The 18,033-nt window shown below is 48.9% G+C and overlaps 2 protein-coding genes across 2 annotated transcripts in view; one reads left to right on the top strand and one right to left on the bottom strand.

The window, feature by feature from the left end:
• Window positions 1-361, bottom strand: part of Adam10 (ADAM metallopeptidase domain 10) — a 141,879-nt gene extending 141,518 nt beyond the window's left edge. Inside the window, exon 1 of the mRNA XM_023712550.1 lies at window positions 80-361. Within this exon, the coding sequence (XP_023568318.1) occupies window positions 80-134 (55 nt within the window). The 5' untranslated portion in view covers window positions 135-361. The remainder of the gene's footprint in view (window positions 1-79) is intronic.
• A 17,060-nt stretch (window positions 362-17,421) lies between these two features.
• Mindy2 (MINDY lysine 48 deubiquitinase 2) overlaps window positions 17,422-18,033 on the top strand; it is a 62,308-nt gene continuing 61,696 nt past the window's right edge. Inside the window, exons 1-2 of the mRNA XM_023712659.1 lie at window positions 17,422-17,445; window positions 17,728-17,977. Coding sequence (XP_023568427.1) covers window positions 17,422-17,445; window positions 17,728-17,977 — 274 coding nt within the window. The remainder of the gene's footprint in view (window positions 17,446-17,727; window positions 17,978-18,033) is intronic.

Raw genomic sequence — 18,033 nt, 5'->3', positions numbered from 1 at the left:
AGCCGGGCGGCGCCGGGGGACGGACGCGCCCGTGTGCGGTCCCCGTGGCCGCGGCGCCGGCGCGCGGCTCGTGCCTCACCTCCCAGCCCCGCCGCCCAGGAGAGGAGCAGAATTAACACTCTCGGCAACACCATCTTCCGCGGCCGCCGCCTCCTCGGGGTTAACAGCAGCACATCGACCCGGGGCGCGCGGCTGAAGGGCTGGGTCCGGAGCCTCCGCAGGAAGCCGGGACCTCCCCGGGCCGGAGAAACGCCAGGCGCCTCCCTCCCGCTCCACTTGGGGGCCGGCGACGCGCCCGGCTCCACCAAAACAGGGACCTCCCTCCCCTCGCCCGCTTCCTTCCTCCCTTCCCCGCTCGCCTTCCCTCGCCCCTTCCCTCCGCTCAGCCCCCTCTCCTGGGCCCCGGAGCTCCGCCCCCTTCCTCGCCACGTGACGCGCCGGCGCCCAACCCGCACGCCGAGCCGCGCCCCAGCTGCCCGCTCCACCCCCTCCCCCGGGCGCCGCGGGGCGCACGCATGCGCACGCGAGCCGCTTCCCGGGCGTCTGGGCCTGCAGCCGCTTCCTGTCCGCCGGCCGAGAGCTGCGATTGGGCTGGGGGCGGGACCTGGTCGTAGCCCCGCCCCCGGCGGGAGCCCTGGCCGCGGTCTGAGCTCGCGGGCCGCGTCGCCGCGGAGGACCGCGCTGGGCGCTGGGTCTGGGGCGTGTGAGGACTGCGTTCCGCTTCCGAACTTCAGCGGTGGCGGAGGTTGTGTTACTTTTTCTACGTCTGGCGGTGCACCGCCGTCAGCCGGCACACCGAAGCTGTCCCCGGGGAGCGGAGCGTCCAAGTCCAGATCCAGGCGGGCGGCGAGGAGGAAGGTTCGCCGGGCCGACTCCGGGATCGGGGCGCCGCACGCGCCCGCCGCCGACCGGGCCTCCGAGAGGCCGGCGCGCCGTCAGCCTCGACACCGGGCCGCGCCCGTGGGCCCCAGCCCTGCCGAGGGACGCGCGGCTCCTGAGGCCTGCGTGGATCCAGGGCACCCGTTTTGCAGGAGCCAGGACTTCCTGGTAGCACTCGGGCACTCGTCCTCGTGAAAGTTTGCTTGGGCTGGCAGAGTGCCAGAATATAGGTACTAACGTTGGCACTGCTAATAAATTGAGATTCTACAGTAAGCCCAAAAGCAGAAGTTCTAGAGCAGTTATGATTGATAATGTCCGTTTCTAATGGGATGCAAAAAATCAAAGAGGAATACAGGCCTGTCACGAATTTTTTTTTTTCATTATGTTGGAGGCGGGGTCTCTAATATAGCCCAGGTTGGCCTCAAGCCCTGGCCTGGCACTCCGCATCCGCCTGCCTCCGGCTCTGAGTGCTGGCCTTCCAGGCGTGTGCTGGCACTCCGGCCTTTCTCCTTCTAAGATCCCATTCGGAAACGGTTAGCAGAAAAGTCACGTTGCGTGTCACATGTGCTTTTTACATCCTCTCGTGGAGCTGCTCTCACAAGCGCTGTTTTTATTCGGACTGTTTTCATAGCATATTTAGTGCACAGTATTTTTTATAGTTAATTCCAGTCGTTAGGGACAAATGACTCCTTCCTCTTCAAGTTCCACTGGAAAAAATTCAAAATTATATTTTGTGTTACCCCAAATGAAGACGGCAAATTACATTTAAATATCCTCTTATTTGTAAAATGGTGTTGCAGAGTTACAAGTTTGAACCCCTATTTTGTTGAAGCCTCGCCTCCTTATTAATAGTTTGCAACCTTACCAGAAACTGAGGCAGTGTGGGGGTAGCAGGTGTGCACCCACACCATCTGCTACAAGACGTGTGCCTCCCTGCTCAGCCTTGAGGAAGCTGTGCTCCTCAGGCCAAGTCATCCAGGATTTGGTTTGTTTCTTCCTTGAGACAGGGTCTTGCTATGCAGCTCAGGCTGGCCTTGAACTCATGAGGATCCTCCAGCCGCAGCCTCCGGAGGATGGGATTACAGGTATGAGTCACCACACCCGGTTTGTATCATCAGTGTTCTCTTATACAATAAGAATGGTGAATGTTTGTCTCCTGAGATTGTTTTGATGATTAAATTCACATTAGTTAACATAATTGTGAAGTGTTTAAGTAGAAATATGTAAATATTGTCCTTTCACGAATGGTTAAACATCCATTCAAAACCAATTATTTTAATAGCATTATGTATGCTTAAGTGTTGTTTTTTCACTTAGTTTGGTTTGTTTGTTAATTTTTCCAGTGCTAGGGATGCAATCCAGGGCCTTTTCCGCTTGTGCTATTAGCCTATCCTTAGATTATGGTAGTCAGACATTTAGCTAGTAAGCAAATACGGTAGCCATATATGGTGTATTAGACAAACAATACTAGAGAAACGTGCGCCTCAGACCTATACAGGTAAACGTAGACAATTACTCCTACTGAACCACCTGCTGGTCTCCCGTTGTCATACCTCACTCAGGATTTTAACCTCTTAGCCTCTATGGCCACATCACATCATTCTCAGGAACGGGAGATCAAGAATGAACCTTGGAATTCCCTTCCCTGGTCTGCCTTCAACCAGTCAAAAGATCATACCGATTTTTTCCTAAAAATGCCTTGCTTGTGCTTTTCTTCCTTGCTTCCCAGCTTTGCCGTCTGGTTCACAACATTCTTCCCCGTGCTTGTACTGCTGCAGAGGCCTAACACAGCTCCCTTATTCTGTTCTCTGTTACTCCTAGCCCTGCTTTCAAACCTCATCTCAATCCACTGCAATTTGATGCCAGTTTCCCATTCCTAAGAAATGACTCCGTTCTGCAAGACATAGTGGCACGCACTTCAAATCCCGGCTATTCAGAAGACTTGAGGCAGGAGGGTCCAAGTTCAAAGCCAGCTCAGGCAACATAGGGAGACCCTGTCTCAAGACAAAAATTTCTAAAAGCTGTGGATATAGCTCAGACGTGGAGCGGTCCTGAGACTCTGGATTCAATCCCTGGTACTGAAAAAAAGGAAGCTGAGCATAGTGGTGCTCAGCTGTCATCCCAGCACTGAGGCTGAGGCAGGAGAATCACGTAGACGGACAGAGAGGGAATCTCTTTGCCAACAGTGCCACTCGCACCTTCACTGCTCATCTTATTGGGGCTTCCTGCTCGGTGGCGAAGCTATGGCACACGTGCCGAGGCCGGCTGTATATTATCATTGAGAGTTGTAAAAGTCTCGCCATCAGTCTGGTTTTCACCCCTTAAACTCCTTGTTCTCTCCAGATTTTTCTCTTCCTTTTAACTGTGCCTTTGTATCTCTTCCATGGACTATTTTCTTTCCTATGCCCTTTAAATATTACCAGAATCTTATCCTTGGCTCTTATTACTCATTCTTCACTCATATGATTATTTCTTACTACCCTGAGATGTCTGTCAGCCTGGTAGACCTGGGTCTCCTTGTGTTGGTATAAGGCACCACTTTGTAAACGTAAGGCCTCGTGTCAGGTGGGGCACCTGCGCCTCCGTCTCCTACAGAGGATGTGAGCCTTAAGTAAGTTCATAAATGTAAAGTGCTGAGACCAATATATAGCATGCAATAAGCAGACAGTGTTAGGTGTTCTCTTACATAACTAACCCGCAAGTCATCTCCCCAAAATGAAATAACACACTTCGAATTCAGTGTGTCCCAAGCTGGCCAAACCCCTCCATCAGTACTCTCAAACCTGTTCTTCTGCCCTCACCCCCTAGGTCACTGTTCCAGAAGCCAGTTAGTCAAAAAGCAAGGTGATGGTAGAGAAAGAAGTTTATGATGAGTTAGTTGATCAGAAGATGGCTGGACTGGGGCTGGGGAGATGGCTTAGTAGAATAAACGCTTGCCTGGCAAGCACAGGGCCTGAGTTCAATCCCCGGTTCCGCAAAAAAAGAAGAAGAAGGTGATGGCTGGACTATTGTGTGAAAACAAGCCCAAGTGAAGAGTTTCGTAGGATAGTTAAGGAAGTGTATTTCTAGCCACAGATGAGTGGGCAACACGATGATTTCTCCTGCAATGGTCCCTTTCTTTGATGAACATACTATTGTTGCCTAAAGGTCAACAAATATGCTGGGTTCTGCAAGGGTGAGGAAAAATGTGGGCCAGACACGGTGGTACATGCCTGTGATCCCAGAACTCGGGGAGGCTGAGGCAGGAGGATCACAAATTCAGGCCCAGCCCGGGCAAGTTAGCAATTTAATAAGATTTTGTCTCAAAATAGTAAATGGATGTAGCCCAGTGTAAAGACAGCATTAATCCAAAGTGGAACATAGGAGGGGGACGAGGGAGGGAAGGATTATGGATGAGGACATTTTATGACTGATGCTTCTGTAGCTCCTTTCTTTGTTCAGCCTGGGATAGCAACCTGCCTGTTAATATCTGCATCATTTAAATGTGGGTTTTCTTTTTTTAGGCAGAGAGGAGTACTGAGAGTTGGGCCCAGGGCCTTTGCGCTGAGCTACATCCCAGACTGTTTTTTATATTTTTATTTTGAGACAGGGTCTCACTAATCACTAAGCTGCCACAGCTGAACTCATTGCTACCTTCCTAATTCACATGTTTGGTGTGACTTCTAGTTAAAGGTTTTTTCTAAGTTATTCAGCAACTAGGAGGGTTTATGGTACAACCAAGATTCCAGACTTGCGTGGAAACCAAAAGGCCAGGCAGCCTGGATTCTTACGCAACCTCAGATGGCAGGAGCTGAGACAAGACTGCCCTCTTTGGACTTGGCTTGTCTCGTATCACTCCAGCCCGGTGAGCCCTGTCGGGATGTAAGTTCTGGCCTCTGTTTTAAGAACTACATCAAGTTACAGACCTCGAAAGTTTTTCCTAGTCTTCTGGCTCCCATAGTCAAGACTCATTCTACTCTAGGACGCCTGTTATTTATATCCTTCACCTGCACTTAATCACGTATTACCTTGTGGAAAGTTCGTATTATTTTGACACTAAGAACAATGGGGGGAAAAGACAGCAGAGATCAAAAGGCTTTGACAGAAAGCAAAGAAAGAATAAATCTTACAGAGTTTCAATGATAACTATTTTTCCTAAATTGAACAAATATGTATTCTGTTCTTGCTCTGGGGATTTCCACATTACCAAGATAATTCCCGACATGCTGACAGTCACCTTGACAAGCACTTTCTTTCTCTTTGTGGTACTGGGAATCAACCCAGGGCCTTGACCATAACTACTTCCCCAGCCAGTTCATTGCTGCTGTTATTGTTAATGTTGTTCTGCTTTTTTTTTGGGGGGGGGGTGGGACCTGGAATTGAACTCAGGGCCTTGCACTTGCCAGGCAGGTTCTGTGCCCCTGAAGCTACATCCCTGACCCTGCTGTTTTGCTTTTTTTTTTTTTTTTTTTTTTTTTTTTTTTTTTTTTTTTTGGTGGAACCAGGGATTGAACTCAGGCCCTTGCGATTGAATCACTTGGTCCAGTGAGCCATCTCCTGGGCCCTGTTTTGTTTTCTTTGAGACAAGATCTGAATTGTTGAGTTGCCTGGGTTGGGCTCAAATCTTCGGTTCTCCTGCCTCAGCCTCCCGCAGGTAAGTACCACCATATCTGCCTGAAAAGTACTTCATGCAGAGGATCCCATTTACTCTTTGTACAGCGCCATGAAGTAAATATATCGTATTCCATTTTACAGATGAGGAAACTGAGGCTTCCCAGGCTGCTAACTCAAGTCTGGTAGATTTAAGACCATATATTCTAGTCTTCGAAATAGTGGATAAATCAATCATGTTATAGCCACGGAGAAAATCCACTTCTTAGCTCTTTTGTTGTTGTTGTTGTGTGTGTGTGTGTGTGTGCGTGTGCTTGTGCTTGTGCTTGTGCACGTGCATGCATGATTGAATTTAGAGCCTGCTGTGTGCTAAATACATTCATTGAGCTACCCCCTCAGCTTCTTAGCTTCGAAGGTCCAAAGGTTTAATTATTCGCAGCGCAACCTGAGTTGATGAACTAACAAAGACTAACAGTTCAAGAAACGGACCCATCGAGGGGCTTTTTTTAAGACATCACTTTATACATTTATGGGCTGATCATTTGCGTAAGGCTGGGCACTCATATCGCTGGTATTGCAGAAGTTAAACCTTAACAGAAAGTGGATTAGTTAGCAAAGCATCAATACAGGAGAAATTTATTACATGATTTTAGAGGCTAGTTCATTTCTAGTTTGTTGTGCCACAGAAGCCACTGGTGGGGGAAAGACAGGTACTGGGGCTGATGAGATAGCTCAGCGGACTATAGCACCTGGCCACAGTTCAATCCCCGGCACTACGTGCCACACCAGCCCCACCCCAGGGGTGGGCTGAGCTGGCCACGGAGCCTGTGCATGGTGGCACACATTTGTAATCCCAGCGCTGGGGAGGCCAAAAACAGGAGGATCACTATGAGTCTGAGCTGCATAGTGAGAGACCCTGTAACAAGCAAATACATTTTTAAAAAAAGAAAGAAAAGACAGGTACTGGGCCATCCATCTGCTCAGGGCACTGCCACCAGACATGGTGACCAAAGATCTGCACTTAGGGTCTTCCCCAGGGTCCATGCAGGCTAGTGTTACCCTTCCTGTCATTGTGTGCTCTCTTCAGGATTGATGTCATTGATTATACCTCTCTTTGATTAGATTTTCAGTCTTTGGGGTTTTTGTTTGTTTGTACTGAGGTATTAAACCAAGGAGCACTCTACCACTGAGCTAATCCCTGGCCCTTTTTAGTTTTTATTTTCAGGCGGAGTCTCGCTAAATTGCCCAGGCTGACCTTGAACTTGTGATCCTTCCTTCTCAGCCTTCTAAATAGCCAGGGTTACAAATGTGCACTACAGTGCCCCCTCACTTTATTCTTTCTCTTTCTCTCTTTTTAATGTATTTAGAACGAGGTCTATAGGGTCTCGCTATGTAGATCGGACTCCTAGTGATTCTCCTGTTTGCAGCCTGCCAAGCGCTGGGATTACAGGTGCACGCCACCACACCCAGTCTCAATGACTGTCTCAGTGCACCCAGGGGGTGGCACCAGGGGTGGGCTTGAACCCTGGCCGCTGCGCTCTGCCTAAGCAGGTGCTTTAGTCCTCTGAGCTATCTGGCTGGCTCTTGGCTGTTACATTTTATTTCATTGTACCTACTTACATTTGTCTTCCTAAGTAGACTGCAACCAATTTGAGTGCGCTAACAGTTAATGCGACTGGGCTGGGGGTGTAGCTCGCTGATGCAGGCTTGCTGAGGACACACAAGACCCTGAGTTTAATCCCCGGCATTGGCCAAGCGTGCAAGTGCGCACCTATAACCCCGGCGCTCAGGAGGCTGAGACAGGAGGATCGCTGCAAGTTCAAGGTCAGCCTGGGTTGTGAGACCCTGTCTCAAAAACCCACACTAATAATGTATTTGAAGAACTGTTTAAAACTGATGCATCGGGCTGGTGAGATGGCTCAGTGGTCTAAAGCACCTACTTAGAAGAAGCTAAGCTAAACAAAAGCACAGGGACCGCGGTTCAATCCCCAGCACCACATGCCAGCCAGCCCCGCCCCCTGGTGGGCTGAGCTGGCCACACACACACACACACACACAAAATAAATAAATAAATTTAAAAAAAAATGATGCATCATCTGCTGCAGCTTCCCATTTATTCACAAAGCCAGACAGCAGACTTTTCCACTGAGGTTTCCCCTTGCTGATCTTTCCTGGGGCTCTGCCCCCCGGGTCGGTGGCCCTCCACCTCAGCCACAATGACCAGCCTCCAGGGGAACATGCTGGAAATTCTTTCCCGTACCCCACAGCACCGCGTTGCAACTATTCAGTCAGCAAGATGGAGGCTTGTCACTGTAACTATGAGCAAAAGGTCACCAGTTTTGTGGCATGCACACAGTTCTTACCTGATACTATTCTACTGGTACTTTAAAAAAAAAAAAAAATCTTTTATTTATTTGGTACAGAGTCTCGCTATGTAGCTCAGACACATAGTGATCCTCCTGTCTTTCCCTCCCCAGTTCTGGGATTACAGGTGGCCACCCAAACCCGGCATGGTGCGTGGCATGCAGTACCAGGAAATAGAACCCAGGTCCTTGTCCTTGCCAAGTGGGCACTTAGACCGCTGAGCTATCTCCCCAGTCCCCCTGATACTATTCTAGATCAGCATTTCTCAATGGAATAACCAGTAGACTGTGAATATGGATGAGTGAGTTAAGGCCGAAAGCTGGACCTGAACGTGCACACCTATCATCCTAGCACATTGGGATCCCACCCATGGTAGGAAAATCACAAGTTCAAGCCCAGCCTAGGCAACTTAATGACTTAATGAAACCCTGGCTCAAAATAAAATATAGAAAAGCCTAGGAATGTTGCTAAGTGTAAAGGCCCTGGGTTCAAGTCCTAGTAATTTAAAAAAAAAAAAAAAGGGTGGAATTAGGGCTTAAAGCCTGAGCCCGGTGCCACATGTCTGTAGTCCCAACAGTCTGGGAGGCTGAGGCAGGAAGAGTGAAAGTTCACATGAAACTTAGCAAGATGGTGTCTCAAGATAAGACACAGCACTGGCACAGTAGCTCAGTGCTCCAAGGGTTAAGCTCCTGTTTGCTGTTCCACGCCCCGAAACCACTTAGGGTGCTTTTCAACATTGCGGATCTCTTGGCTTCTGTACAGTTCTGTTAAAGCAGAACTTCTGAGTCTGGCATCCAGAAACACACTGGGGCTTTTCTTGTTGGTTTTGTTTTGTAAGACTGAGATTTGAGTTCAGGGAGCATTGCTCCAAAACTCTTGGCCTTTTCTGTTTTTTATTTTGAAAATAGAATCTCACCAAGTTTCTTCAGCTGGCCTCAAATTGGGATCCTCTTATCTCTGCCTCCTGAGTAGCTGGCTTATGGGCATGGGCCACTGTGCCAGCTGGCAGAATCTTTTTTGGGGAGTACTGGGAGTTGAACTCAGGACCTTGCGCTTGCCAGACAGGCACTTGTGCTGCTGAGCTATGTCCCCAGCCCCAGAGTAACTTTTGAGGAGAGAAGTCCTAAGGAAAGGACACAGGTCCCATAGCAAAATTGGTTTAAGTCTAGGGGAGCAGGGATTCTGAGCTGGAGGTAAGGGATGAGAGTCTTTGAACTCACTGGTGTAACCTATCTGGGTACATATGCAGGTCCACTTTTAAAAAAAAAAAAATTTTTTCAGGTCCACCTTTTTTTTTTCTGCTGTATTTAGGGCAGGGTCTACAGGGTCTCACTAGTGATCCTCCTGTTTTCAGCCTCCCAAGTGCTGGGATTACAGGCACACGCCACCTCACCAAGTCTCAGTTGCTGTCTCAGCAAGACTCGTGGGCGGGCTTGCCCAGCACACCAGGGTTCCAGCACAGCCCGCTGAGCTATCAGGCTGGCCCTACCGTGCACTTTTTTTTTTTCTTTTTTCAGAACCAGGGATTGAACTCAGGCCCTTGTGCTTGCCAGGGAAGCGCTTATTCCACTGAGCCATCTCCCCGGCCTTTATGTGCACTCTTTAGAAGGACTACATAAGTAAAATTGAGAGAAGGGTTTCACTACCACTTATAGGCATGGGCCACTGTGCCAGCTGGCAGAGTGGCCAGTACCAGGCATGGTGGTGAATAACTAGGCTGAGGCAAGAGAATGGCTGAGAGTAATTACCACTGTAGCATATTTGGACTACAATATATGAGAAAAATGGTGATTTTCCCTGCATCACCACCAGGATGACTGAGCAGCTCCTAATGCAGCGCGGAGTAATGCAGCCCCTGGTGGAAGAGCGCAGGACTCGATTTGTTTCTTGAACAGGTGCCGGCCCTCAGGGGTGCAGGCCCTCAGGGGTGCAGGCTAGGGGTTCTGCGCTCAGCTGGAGGCCCCTGCCACGCCACATTCAGTTCTACAGAGACCTTTGATTTCAGCTAAGAATTTTCTCTCCTTTATCAAGTAGAAAGGTAAGAGAAGTGGGTTAAAGCTATAGGTGCCCCAGCTCCATGAAACCTGCTCAGAGGCAATTCGGATATGACCGGAACAAGGACCCATCAAATCATTTTAATAGTATGTTAACATAAGGAAAGCAAGGGTTTGTCTTTTTAATTTTCTACAGTTTTACTGAGTTGTAAGAAAAGTACAGCAGAGACTTTTAAAGTTTAAAGTACTGTTTTGCTGTTCTGGGGCTTGGGGTCGGTTTTGTGTTACAAGACAGTGTCTACTACATGGCCCAGTCTGGTCTCATTTGTTGCGATCCTCCTGCCCCAGCCTGCCAAGTGCGAGCGCCACCGCGCCCAGCTTAGTAGTTTTCTCTGTATCATGAAACCACAAGCAGGGTAAGAAGCATTTCCATTCGCCCCACACGCTTTCTAGTGCCGTTCACATTTTCTGGTGTTATTAGTACCTGCGTGCAGCACGTTACGGCCCCGCTCGCCGCCGGCCATGGCGCTGCAGAGGACACATCTTCGCACTTTCTACCTCTCCCTGCCCCATCCCACTGCGTTTTGCGGTGTCATCCCCAGAAAACCACTCGGCTGCTTCCCAGCAGTATGAATTATGTCACCCCGCCCTTTCTCCAGCTATCTGTAGTCATGTGTCACAGAGTATGCCGGACAACAGTGGACTACTGCCTGACGGTGTTGCAGTACGCTTGCAGTGCACCGCGGTGTGGTGGCGCACGCCTGTGATCCCAGCACTTGGAGAGCCTGAGGCAGCAGGACCCGAGTGTTGTTTTGCCTTTGGTGTTTTCAGGTAGGGCCTCAGGTGTATTCCAGGCTGGCCTCAGACTCAGCAATTCTCTTGCCTCAGCTTACAGTTAGTCACCACCATGCCTGGTACGGAGGACTATAAGTTTGAGGACCACCTGGGCAACTTAGTGAAACCCTGTCTCAAAAAGGGACTGAGGAAAAAAAAAAAAAAAAAGGGACTGAGCGTGTAACTTAGTGGTAAAGTGCCCTGGGCTCGATTCCTTGTAACTTTTACCAAAAATAAAAAACTATACCACATATGATTATATATAGCACATAATACCTAAAAGTGATAATTAAATGACTATTGCTTTTTGTATTTATAGTACTATTTTTTCATCATTATTTAAAAATTTTTATTAGTGCTTTTGTAGTTTAAAAAAAAAAGAGGGCTGGTGAGATGGCTCAGTGGTCTAAAGCACCTAGTTAGAACAAGCTTAGCAAAGCACAGGGACCGCGGTTCAATCCCCCAGCACCACATGCCAGCCAGCCCTGCCCCCTGGTGGGCTGAGCTGGCTGCCCCACACACACATAAATAAATAAAATTTAAAAAAAAAAAGATTGGGGCCAGGGAGATGGCTCAGTAGAATAAGCACTTCCCTGGTAAGCACAGGGCCTGAGTTCAATCCCCGGTTCCACAAAAAAAAAAGATTGCATTCATCATGCAAAGCAAATACATGTACATAACATATTTCAATTCTCTTTACTTCTCCATTCAGGAGATGTTTGAATTAGAGCTCTAGGGGTTTCTGCAGGATAGGCCTACAAGAGACTATCGCCTGGAGCATTTTCAAAATACAGCTGCACATGGTAAGGAGGTAAAGACTAGGGAGGCTACAGGAAAAGCAAGAAAGGAATGGGAAGGCGTAGATAATATTAGCAAGGCCCAGTGGATGAGTAATAATCAGTAAGCTAAGATAAACTTCCATGTTTTTCATCGTAAATATAAAATTCATGATCCAGCCTAGCATGGTAGCGCACACCTACAATCCTAGCACTTGGAAAGCTGAGGCAGGAGGATTACTGTGAGTTTTGAGGCCAGCCTGGGCTACATGTCAGTTTAAGGTCAGCCTGAAGTATTTCATGAGACCTGTGTCAAAAAAAATTATGGGTCAGGGAGATAGCTCGGTGGCCTAAGCGCCTGCCTGGCAAACACATACAGCCAGGTTCAATCCTTGGCACCACGTGCCATGCCAACCCCGCGCTGAGCCAGCCACCAAGACCAGGCGTGGTGGCAGTGCCTGGAATCCCAGCGCTGGGGAGGCTGAGACAGGAGGTCACTACATGTCTGAGTTGCGTGGTGAGACCCTGTACCAAATAAATGAATCAAAGATTTTTAAAAATTATGATCCAGGGACTGGGAAGATGGCTCAGTAGAATAAGCACTTGCCTGGCAAGCCCAGGGGCCTAAGTTCAATCCCCAGTTCAAAAAAAATTATGATCCAAGGAATAAAAACAAAATTAAAATAATAACTAGGGCTGGGGCTTCAGCTCAGTGCTAGAGCCTGGGCTTGGCATCTCCCCAGAACCACAAAAATATACATAAAAGAAATTATTAGGCCGGGGAGATGTCTCAGTGGAATAAGTATTTGGCAGTCACAGGGGCCTGAGTTCAATCCCCGGTTCTGCCAAAAAAGTTATTTTGGCAGTCAGGGGTATGTATGTTTTTGATTTGTAAAGTCTAAAGCAATTATCCTGTGATTTTAATAAGGAGAATACAGTTTAATTCATATTTCACACTAAAAGACTTTTTCCTCATCTGAATTTTTATAACATTAACTGTGCATTTAATATTAAATGACATTTTCAGTGACTATTTGATGTGAATATATCTTGTTTTTCAAAACAGATTTCAGGGGGCCTGGCCCTAGCTCAGGCCTTTAAGTGGCTGCTTCCACAAAGCTGTCAGCCTCAGGTTGCTGGAGTTCGAACCTCACACCTCTCCCGCTGGCCAAAAGTGCCCTGAAGGCATTCGAGGAACAAAAAAAACAACAACAAAAAAAAAGATTTCATTCTCTGGAAGAGCAAGATCTACTTTCCACCCTCTCATGCTTTATCTTCAAGTTCTGTATCTCTTTATCCTATTCCCTATCTCATTTTTTAGCCCTGTTAATAACCATCTGCTGACTAATAGACTTAACTCATGCATATGAGTCAGACATTGTTTGAAAGTACAGAGGAGGGCCGGAGAGATAGCTCAGTGACTAAGCGCCTGCTTAGGCAAGCACAGGGGCCAGCGTCCAATCCCCAGCACCACATATCATGCCAGCCCCTTCTCCGGGCACACTGAGCCGGTGACCAAGTCCAGGCGTGGTGATGCAGGCCTGTAATCCCAGTGCTGGGAGGCTGAAAACAGGAGGATCAGTATGAGTCCGAGCTGCATAGAGACCCTGTACCAAATACATTAAAAAGAAAATACAAAGGATACATTACAAGTGTAATTGATATTTGAGGAAATGAAGGTCAGGGTGTCATTAAACAATGAAAGCAATTAGGAGGAACATCTGAAAGTTAAACATGAAGAAGAAGATAAGACACTGAGTGTGGTGCCAGGCTTGTAATCTCAGTGCTCTGAAGGCTGAAGCAGGACTGCAAATACAAGCCCCACCCGAGCAACTTACTGAGACCTTATCTTAAAATGAAAATGAAAAAAATAAAGACTGGGATGTAGCTCAGGGGGCAGGCCCTGGGTTAAATCCCAGTGTTACAGAAAGGTTCGTGCTGTCAAAACACCCAGAAAAAGAAGAAACATCACAGAGAAGAGGCAGCTACACACGAAGGAGTCACGGACCCACCCAGAAGCTGGCAGGCAATCAGCTGTCTCACCCGGCCTACAGAGTGCGAGGGTAGCTGCAGGGCCATCTATCTCCCACAGGTACAAGGCCTAGAAAATCTCTCATGCACTGTCTCAGGAAGCCAAGCAAGAACATATTCACCAAGTCAAAGAAAGAAGGTAACAGGAAAAGCAGACATGGGAATTAACAGAAGAGAAGAGGAAGAAATCATTAAGAGAAATATAAAAGACCTTCCAGGGCCAGCTACAGTGGCACAGCCTTGTAATCTCACCACTTGGGAGGCTGAGGCAGGAGGGTCCTGAGTTCAAGATCAGCCTGAACTACATGGAGACCTTCTCTCAAGTAAATAGGAAAAGTAAGGAAATAAAGATAAATGTGAAGGGAAAAGTGAGAAAAGAAGGAAAAACTGGAGGGATTGAAGAAGGGAAAAAGAAGAAAGGGATAGAAGGGAGAGTAGGGGAATGTGGAGAGTAGGGAAATGGGGGACAAAGAATCAAGTTGTATCATGTACTCTGAAGAATGTGATCATTATGTATGTCTACACCCTGCTTTGGCAAACAGGGATCCAGGTTCAATCCCTGGTCCCGTGTTCTGTGTTTGCCCTGCCCCTGGAGTGCTCTGACCCAAGTCTGGACGTGGTGGCACACACCTGTAATCCCAGCACTGGGGAAGCTGGAAACGGGAGGATCACTACACATCCAAGCCGCAGAGTGAGGCCATGTACCAAATACATAAAAAGAATATAAATAAATAAAACGTACCAATAAAATCTGACTGAAGGGCCAGGGAGATAGCTCAGTAGAATAAGCAGTTGCCTGGCAAGCCCAAGGTCCTGAGTTCAGTCCCCAGTACTGCAAAAAAATCTGACTGAAGAAAAATAAATAAATTCCAGGATGGCAGCTCTGCCGTAAGCCCATAAAACAGTAAAGTAAGGTAAAGCCCGTCGAAGTAAGGTAAGGGTGTCACGGAAAGGAGGCCCCAAGAGGAAGGCGAACTAAGAAATCATCCAAGTCTGCAACTGCTGGGGGGGGGGGCAATTACACAAGCAAAATGATGGTGCGATTCTTAAAATCAGAAACAAGTCTTATGAAAAAAACAGTACTTGACATAGTAAGATTTACCCAGCTCTAATGCTTTCTGGTTACGTGAATCAAAAATTGTGAAATAGCTGGGCATGGTGGCTATGCCTGCAACCCTAGCATTTGGAGGCTGAGGCAGGAGGATCTCTGCAATTTCAAGGCCAGCCAGAACAGCATAGCGAGCCAGTCCCCAAAAAAAGTGAAACAGCTGGAGTTGTGCAGGAAAACTGATGTGAAATAACTTGCTTTCCATGAGGATAAATGATAAAGAGCCACAGTCTTTTTGTTGTTTTCTCTATTCCTTTTTTTTTTTTTTTTTCAGGGTGTGGCCTGGAACTGAAGACCTTCCTGTCCCAGCCCCTGAGGCACTGGCTGAAATACCTGGAATCTTTAAATGAAGACATCAGAGTGTCAGGGACAGCCATGAGCTGAAAGGGATCCACTCTCAAGGGCAGAACCCAGAATGTGGCAGGACACAGCTGCTCTGCCTCTACATAAACCACCCATCTTCTCATACCCTTCTATTAGTAGCTTTGAGAAATATGTTTTAAAATGTGGGTAGTATGAAGAGCAGGCCAGCCTGCCTCAGTAGGCTGAGGCAAGAGGATCACTGTGAGTTCAAGGCCAGGCGGAAGTATGTAGCAAGATAGTGCCTAAGAAGAAAAGGGCCAGCCTGCGTGCTGCTGGAATTGTCCTGTCACACAGCAGCAGCAGCAGCAGCTGTGAGGCTGCCGTTTCATCAAGCAAGTCTGATCTCAATCAGTCCACTCGAGCACAAGTGCCAAAGAGAGCGACTGCACACCTTGTTTGTCCAAGAAAACAGTCTTCCCCGCAACAGCATGAGGTGCAAGCTAATCTACTCACGGCAGTGAAACATTTAACTTATCACATTGTCAGGAGTGTATGGACATGGGCATGTCAGAAAAGCCACGCACAGGTGCCGCGTGTAATGCTGCACACCTATAATCTCAATTAAAATCCGAGCTCAACCTGCACAGTTTAGAAATTTAGCAAATCCCTGTCTCAAGAAATTTTGAAAAGGGGTGGGTGCCAAGGACCTTGGGTCTAATGCCCAGTACCAGAACACAAAACTAAAGAGCACATGCATTTATCAGACACACCAGATGCGGGGCCACGGGGGTACACACCTCTAATGCCAGCCTCTGGGAGGCTGAGGCAGGTGTATCACAAATCAAAAACAGCTGGCGATGAAGCTCTGCTCTGCGTGAAAGTCCTGGGTTCAGTCCCCAGTGCCAGGGGATGGAGGTGCAGAGGGGTACACTGAACGCGACCCCCTCCTCTGGGCTTTACAGAAGGAAGCACACACCACACACGGGGCAGCACTGGTTCCACCCTCTGGTCAGCTAGTGCCCCAGCCTTGCCCAGGAAGGCTGACAGGCAACAGCCTCTGTGTGGTTTGCCTTCTGAGAAGCCCGGAAAGTCGCCCTGCCCGCAAGGCCTGTTGCCACGCTCAGGCCCAGACTCTCATGCCCGCTCTCCTGACAGCCCCTAGCCCCGCCGCCTGTCTGTGAGCTTGTCTACCCTCTGGCAGCGCCTCCTGCCTGTTAACCCACCCTGTGCCTTTACTCTTGCAGTCTCTTAAACCTTCCTTAGCCTGTTGTACCATAAATACTGCTGTGTGAACATATAACGTATGGATTTTATGTTATATTGGTAATTAAAGACTGCAAACAAAGGGCCAGCGAGATACCTCAGTGGACTAAGTGCCTGCTTAGGCAAGCACAAGGACCAGGGTTTGATACCCGGCACCACATGCTGCGCTGAGATGGCCACCAAGTGGCACAGGCATGTAATCCTAGTGCTGGGAGGCTGAAAACAGGAAGATGACCAGGAGTCCCATCTGCATAGGGAGACCCTGTACCAAATACATCACAACAACAAAGTGTATCTTTGAAAAAGTAATACTTTGATGCTAGGAATTGCTGCATAACTGAGTCACACGTATCCAGCCCAATTACAGTATGAACTCTTAACTACATTCACATCACCGTTGATCTTGGCTTATGTGATGGCCAACAACTGCATTCTTTTAAAAGAAAATTTGGTTCTGCAGGGCATGTGCATGCCTGTAGTCCCAGAACTCAGGAGGCTGAGGCAGGAGGATCACGAGTTTGAGGCCAGCCTGGACATGAGACCTTGTCTCAAAAGAAGGGTGATGGGAAATTACTTAAGAGGCATCTCGCTATGTAGCCCAGGCTGGCCTCGAACTCCTCTCAGCCTCCCTGGGGCTGGGATTACAGGCATGCACCACACCTGGTCTCTTGAGTTTACACAATACACCTGTATAGAACTACCGACCCTTAAGGCCAACATACTAAAGACCTGAATTTCCTCGCATCTGTAATATCCTCAATTGTATTTTATGGCTTTCAGTACTGTATGAAGCACTTCACTGCATTTTGTGTTTATTTAGCTGTACTGGGGATTGAACCCAAGGAACACTGCATACCTTCATCCCTTTCTAAATTTTGAGACAAAGTCTCATTTGGTTGTCCGGGCTGGTCCTGAACTTGCGAGCTCCCTGCCTGTCGCCCCCAAGCCGGTGTGACAGTCGGCCCCACCCCACCACGCCCAGCTTACAGGCCTCAAGAGGACTGCCTGCCAGTTAGAAAAAGTCATTTTCAGGAGCAGGCTCTTCTCGCGCCACCTCCACGAGAAGTGAGGCCAAGTTAACATGCCCGCGGATGGGTGGCTCATGTTGTAACTCAAAAATGAGGCAGGCTCAAAAATTTAAAAAGCGCTTTATTTTAGCTGGTACCCAGCAGCACACCCGGCACAAAGTGCCTAAGTGCGCCCCGAAGGGGGGAGCGGGGGTTTATAAAGCTTAAAACCACAAAGCAGGCGGGGTACAACTCAGGCAGTTCAAGGAGACATGGCAGCTGTTGAGACTAGATACGTGAGGGGTCTGGAGAGGTTCTTGGAATTTCAGGGTGTAGGAACAGCAGTGGGCACTTTTGGAACTCGACGGTGGGGGGAGGGCTTGCGGAAACAGAAGTTCTGTGAGATAGGCACACATTTTACAGCAGCTGACATGGCTTACTAAGACGGCGCATACAGAACAGGATGGCGGCGCTTTGGTCAGCTTATAACAGCTAATCCAGTCCCGAGCGAATTGCTTATTATCATCACCGGTGCAAACCACTTGCTCTCCGGCTGCGAAGCCGCGTCCACACCGCAGCACGCCTGCGTCCAGGGGCGGGTGGGGCGCGGTGTAGTCCCTGTTGCCCGTGAGCGGATCCCGCCTCGCACGCCGGAAAGTCTGGCCCCCAAGAAGCGGTACCGCCACCTCGCACCCCTGGCTCCCCCAGGTCGCGGGCAGCGGGACGCTCACGGCCACGCGCCGCCCGCGCTCCACTTCCGGCCGCCAGGGGAGCGGAAGCGTCCCTCCCGGCCACGCCCCCAGGCGTCCCCGTCCTCCCTACGCCAGCGTGGGCGGTGCTGCGTGCTCGCTCCCGCCCGGCAGCGCGGTCACGCCCCTGCGCCC

Source organism: Octodon degus, unplaced genomic scaffold (assembly GCF_000260255.1).
Source record: "Octodon degus isolate 3935 unplaced genomic scaffold, OctDeg1.0 scaffold00026, whole genome shotgun sequence".
In the NCBI taxonomy this organism is placed as follows: Eukaryota; Metazoa; Chordata; class Mammalia; order Rodentia; family Octodontidae; genus Octodon; species Octodon degus.
Note: the sequence above shows the minus strand (reverse complement) of the source record. Positions and strands in the feature narration are given on the sequence as shown.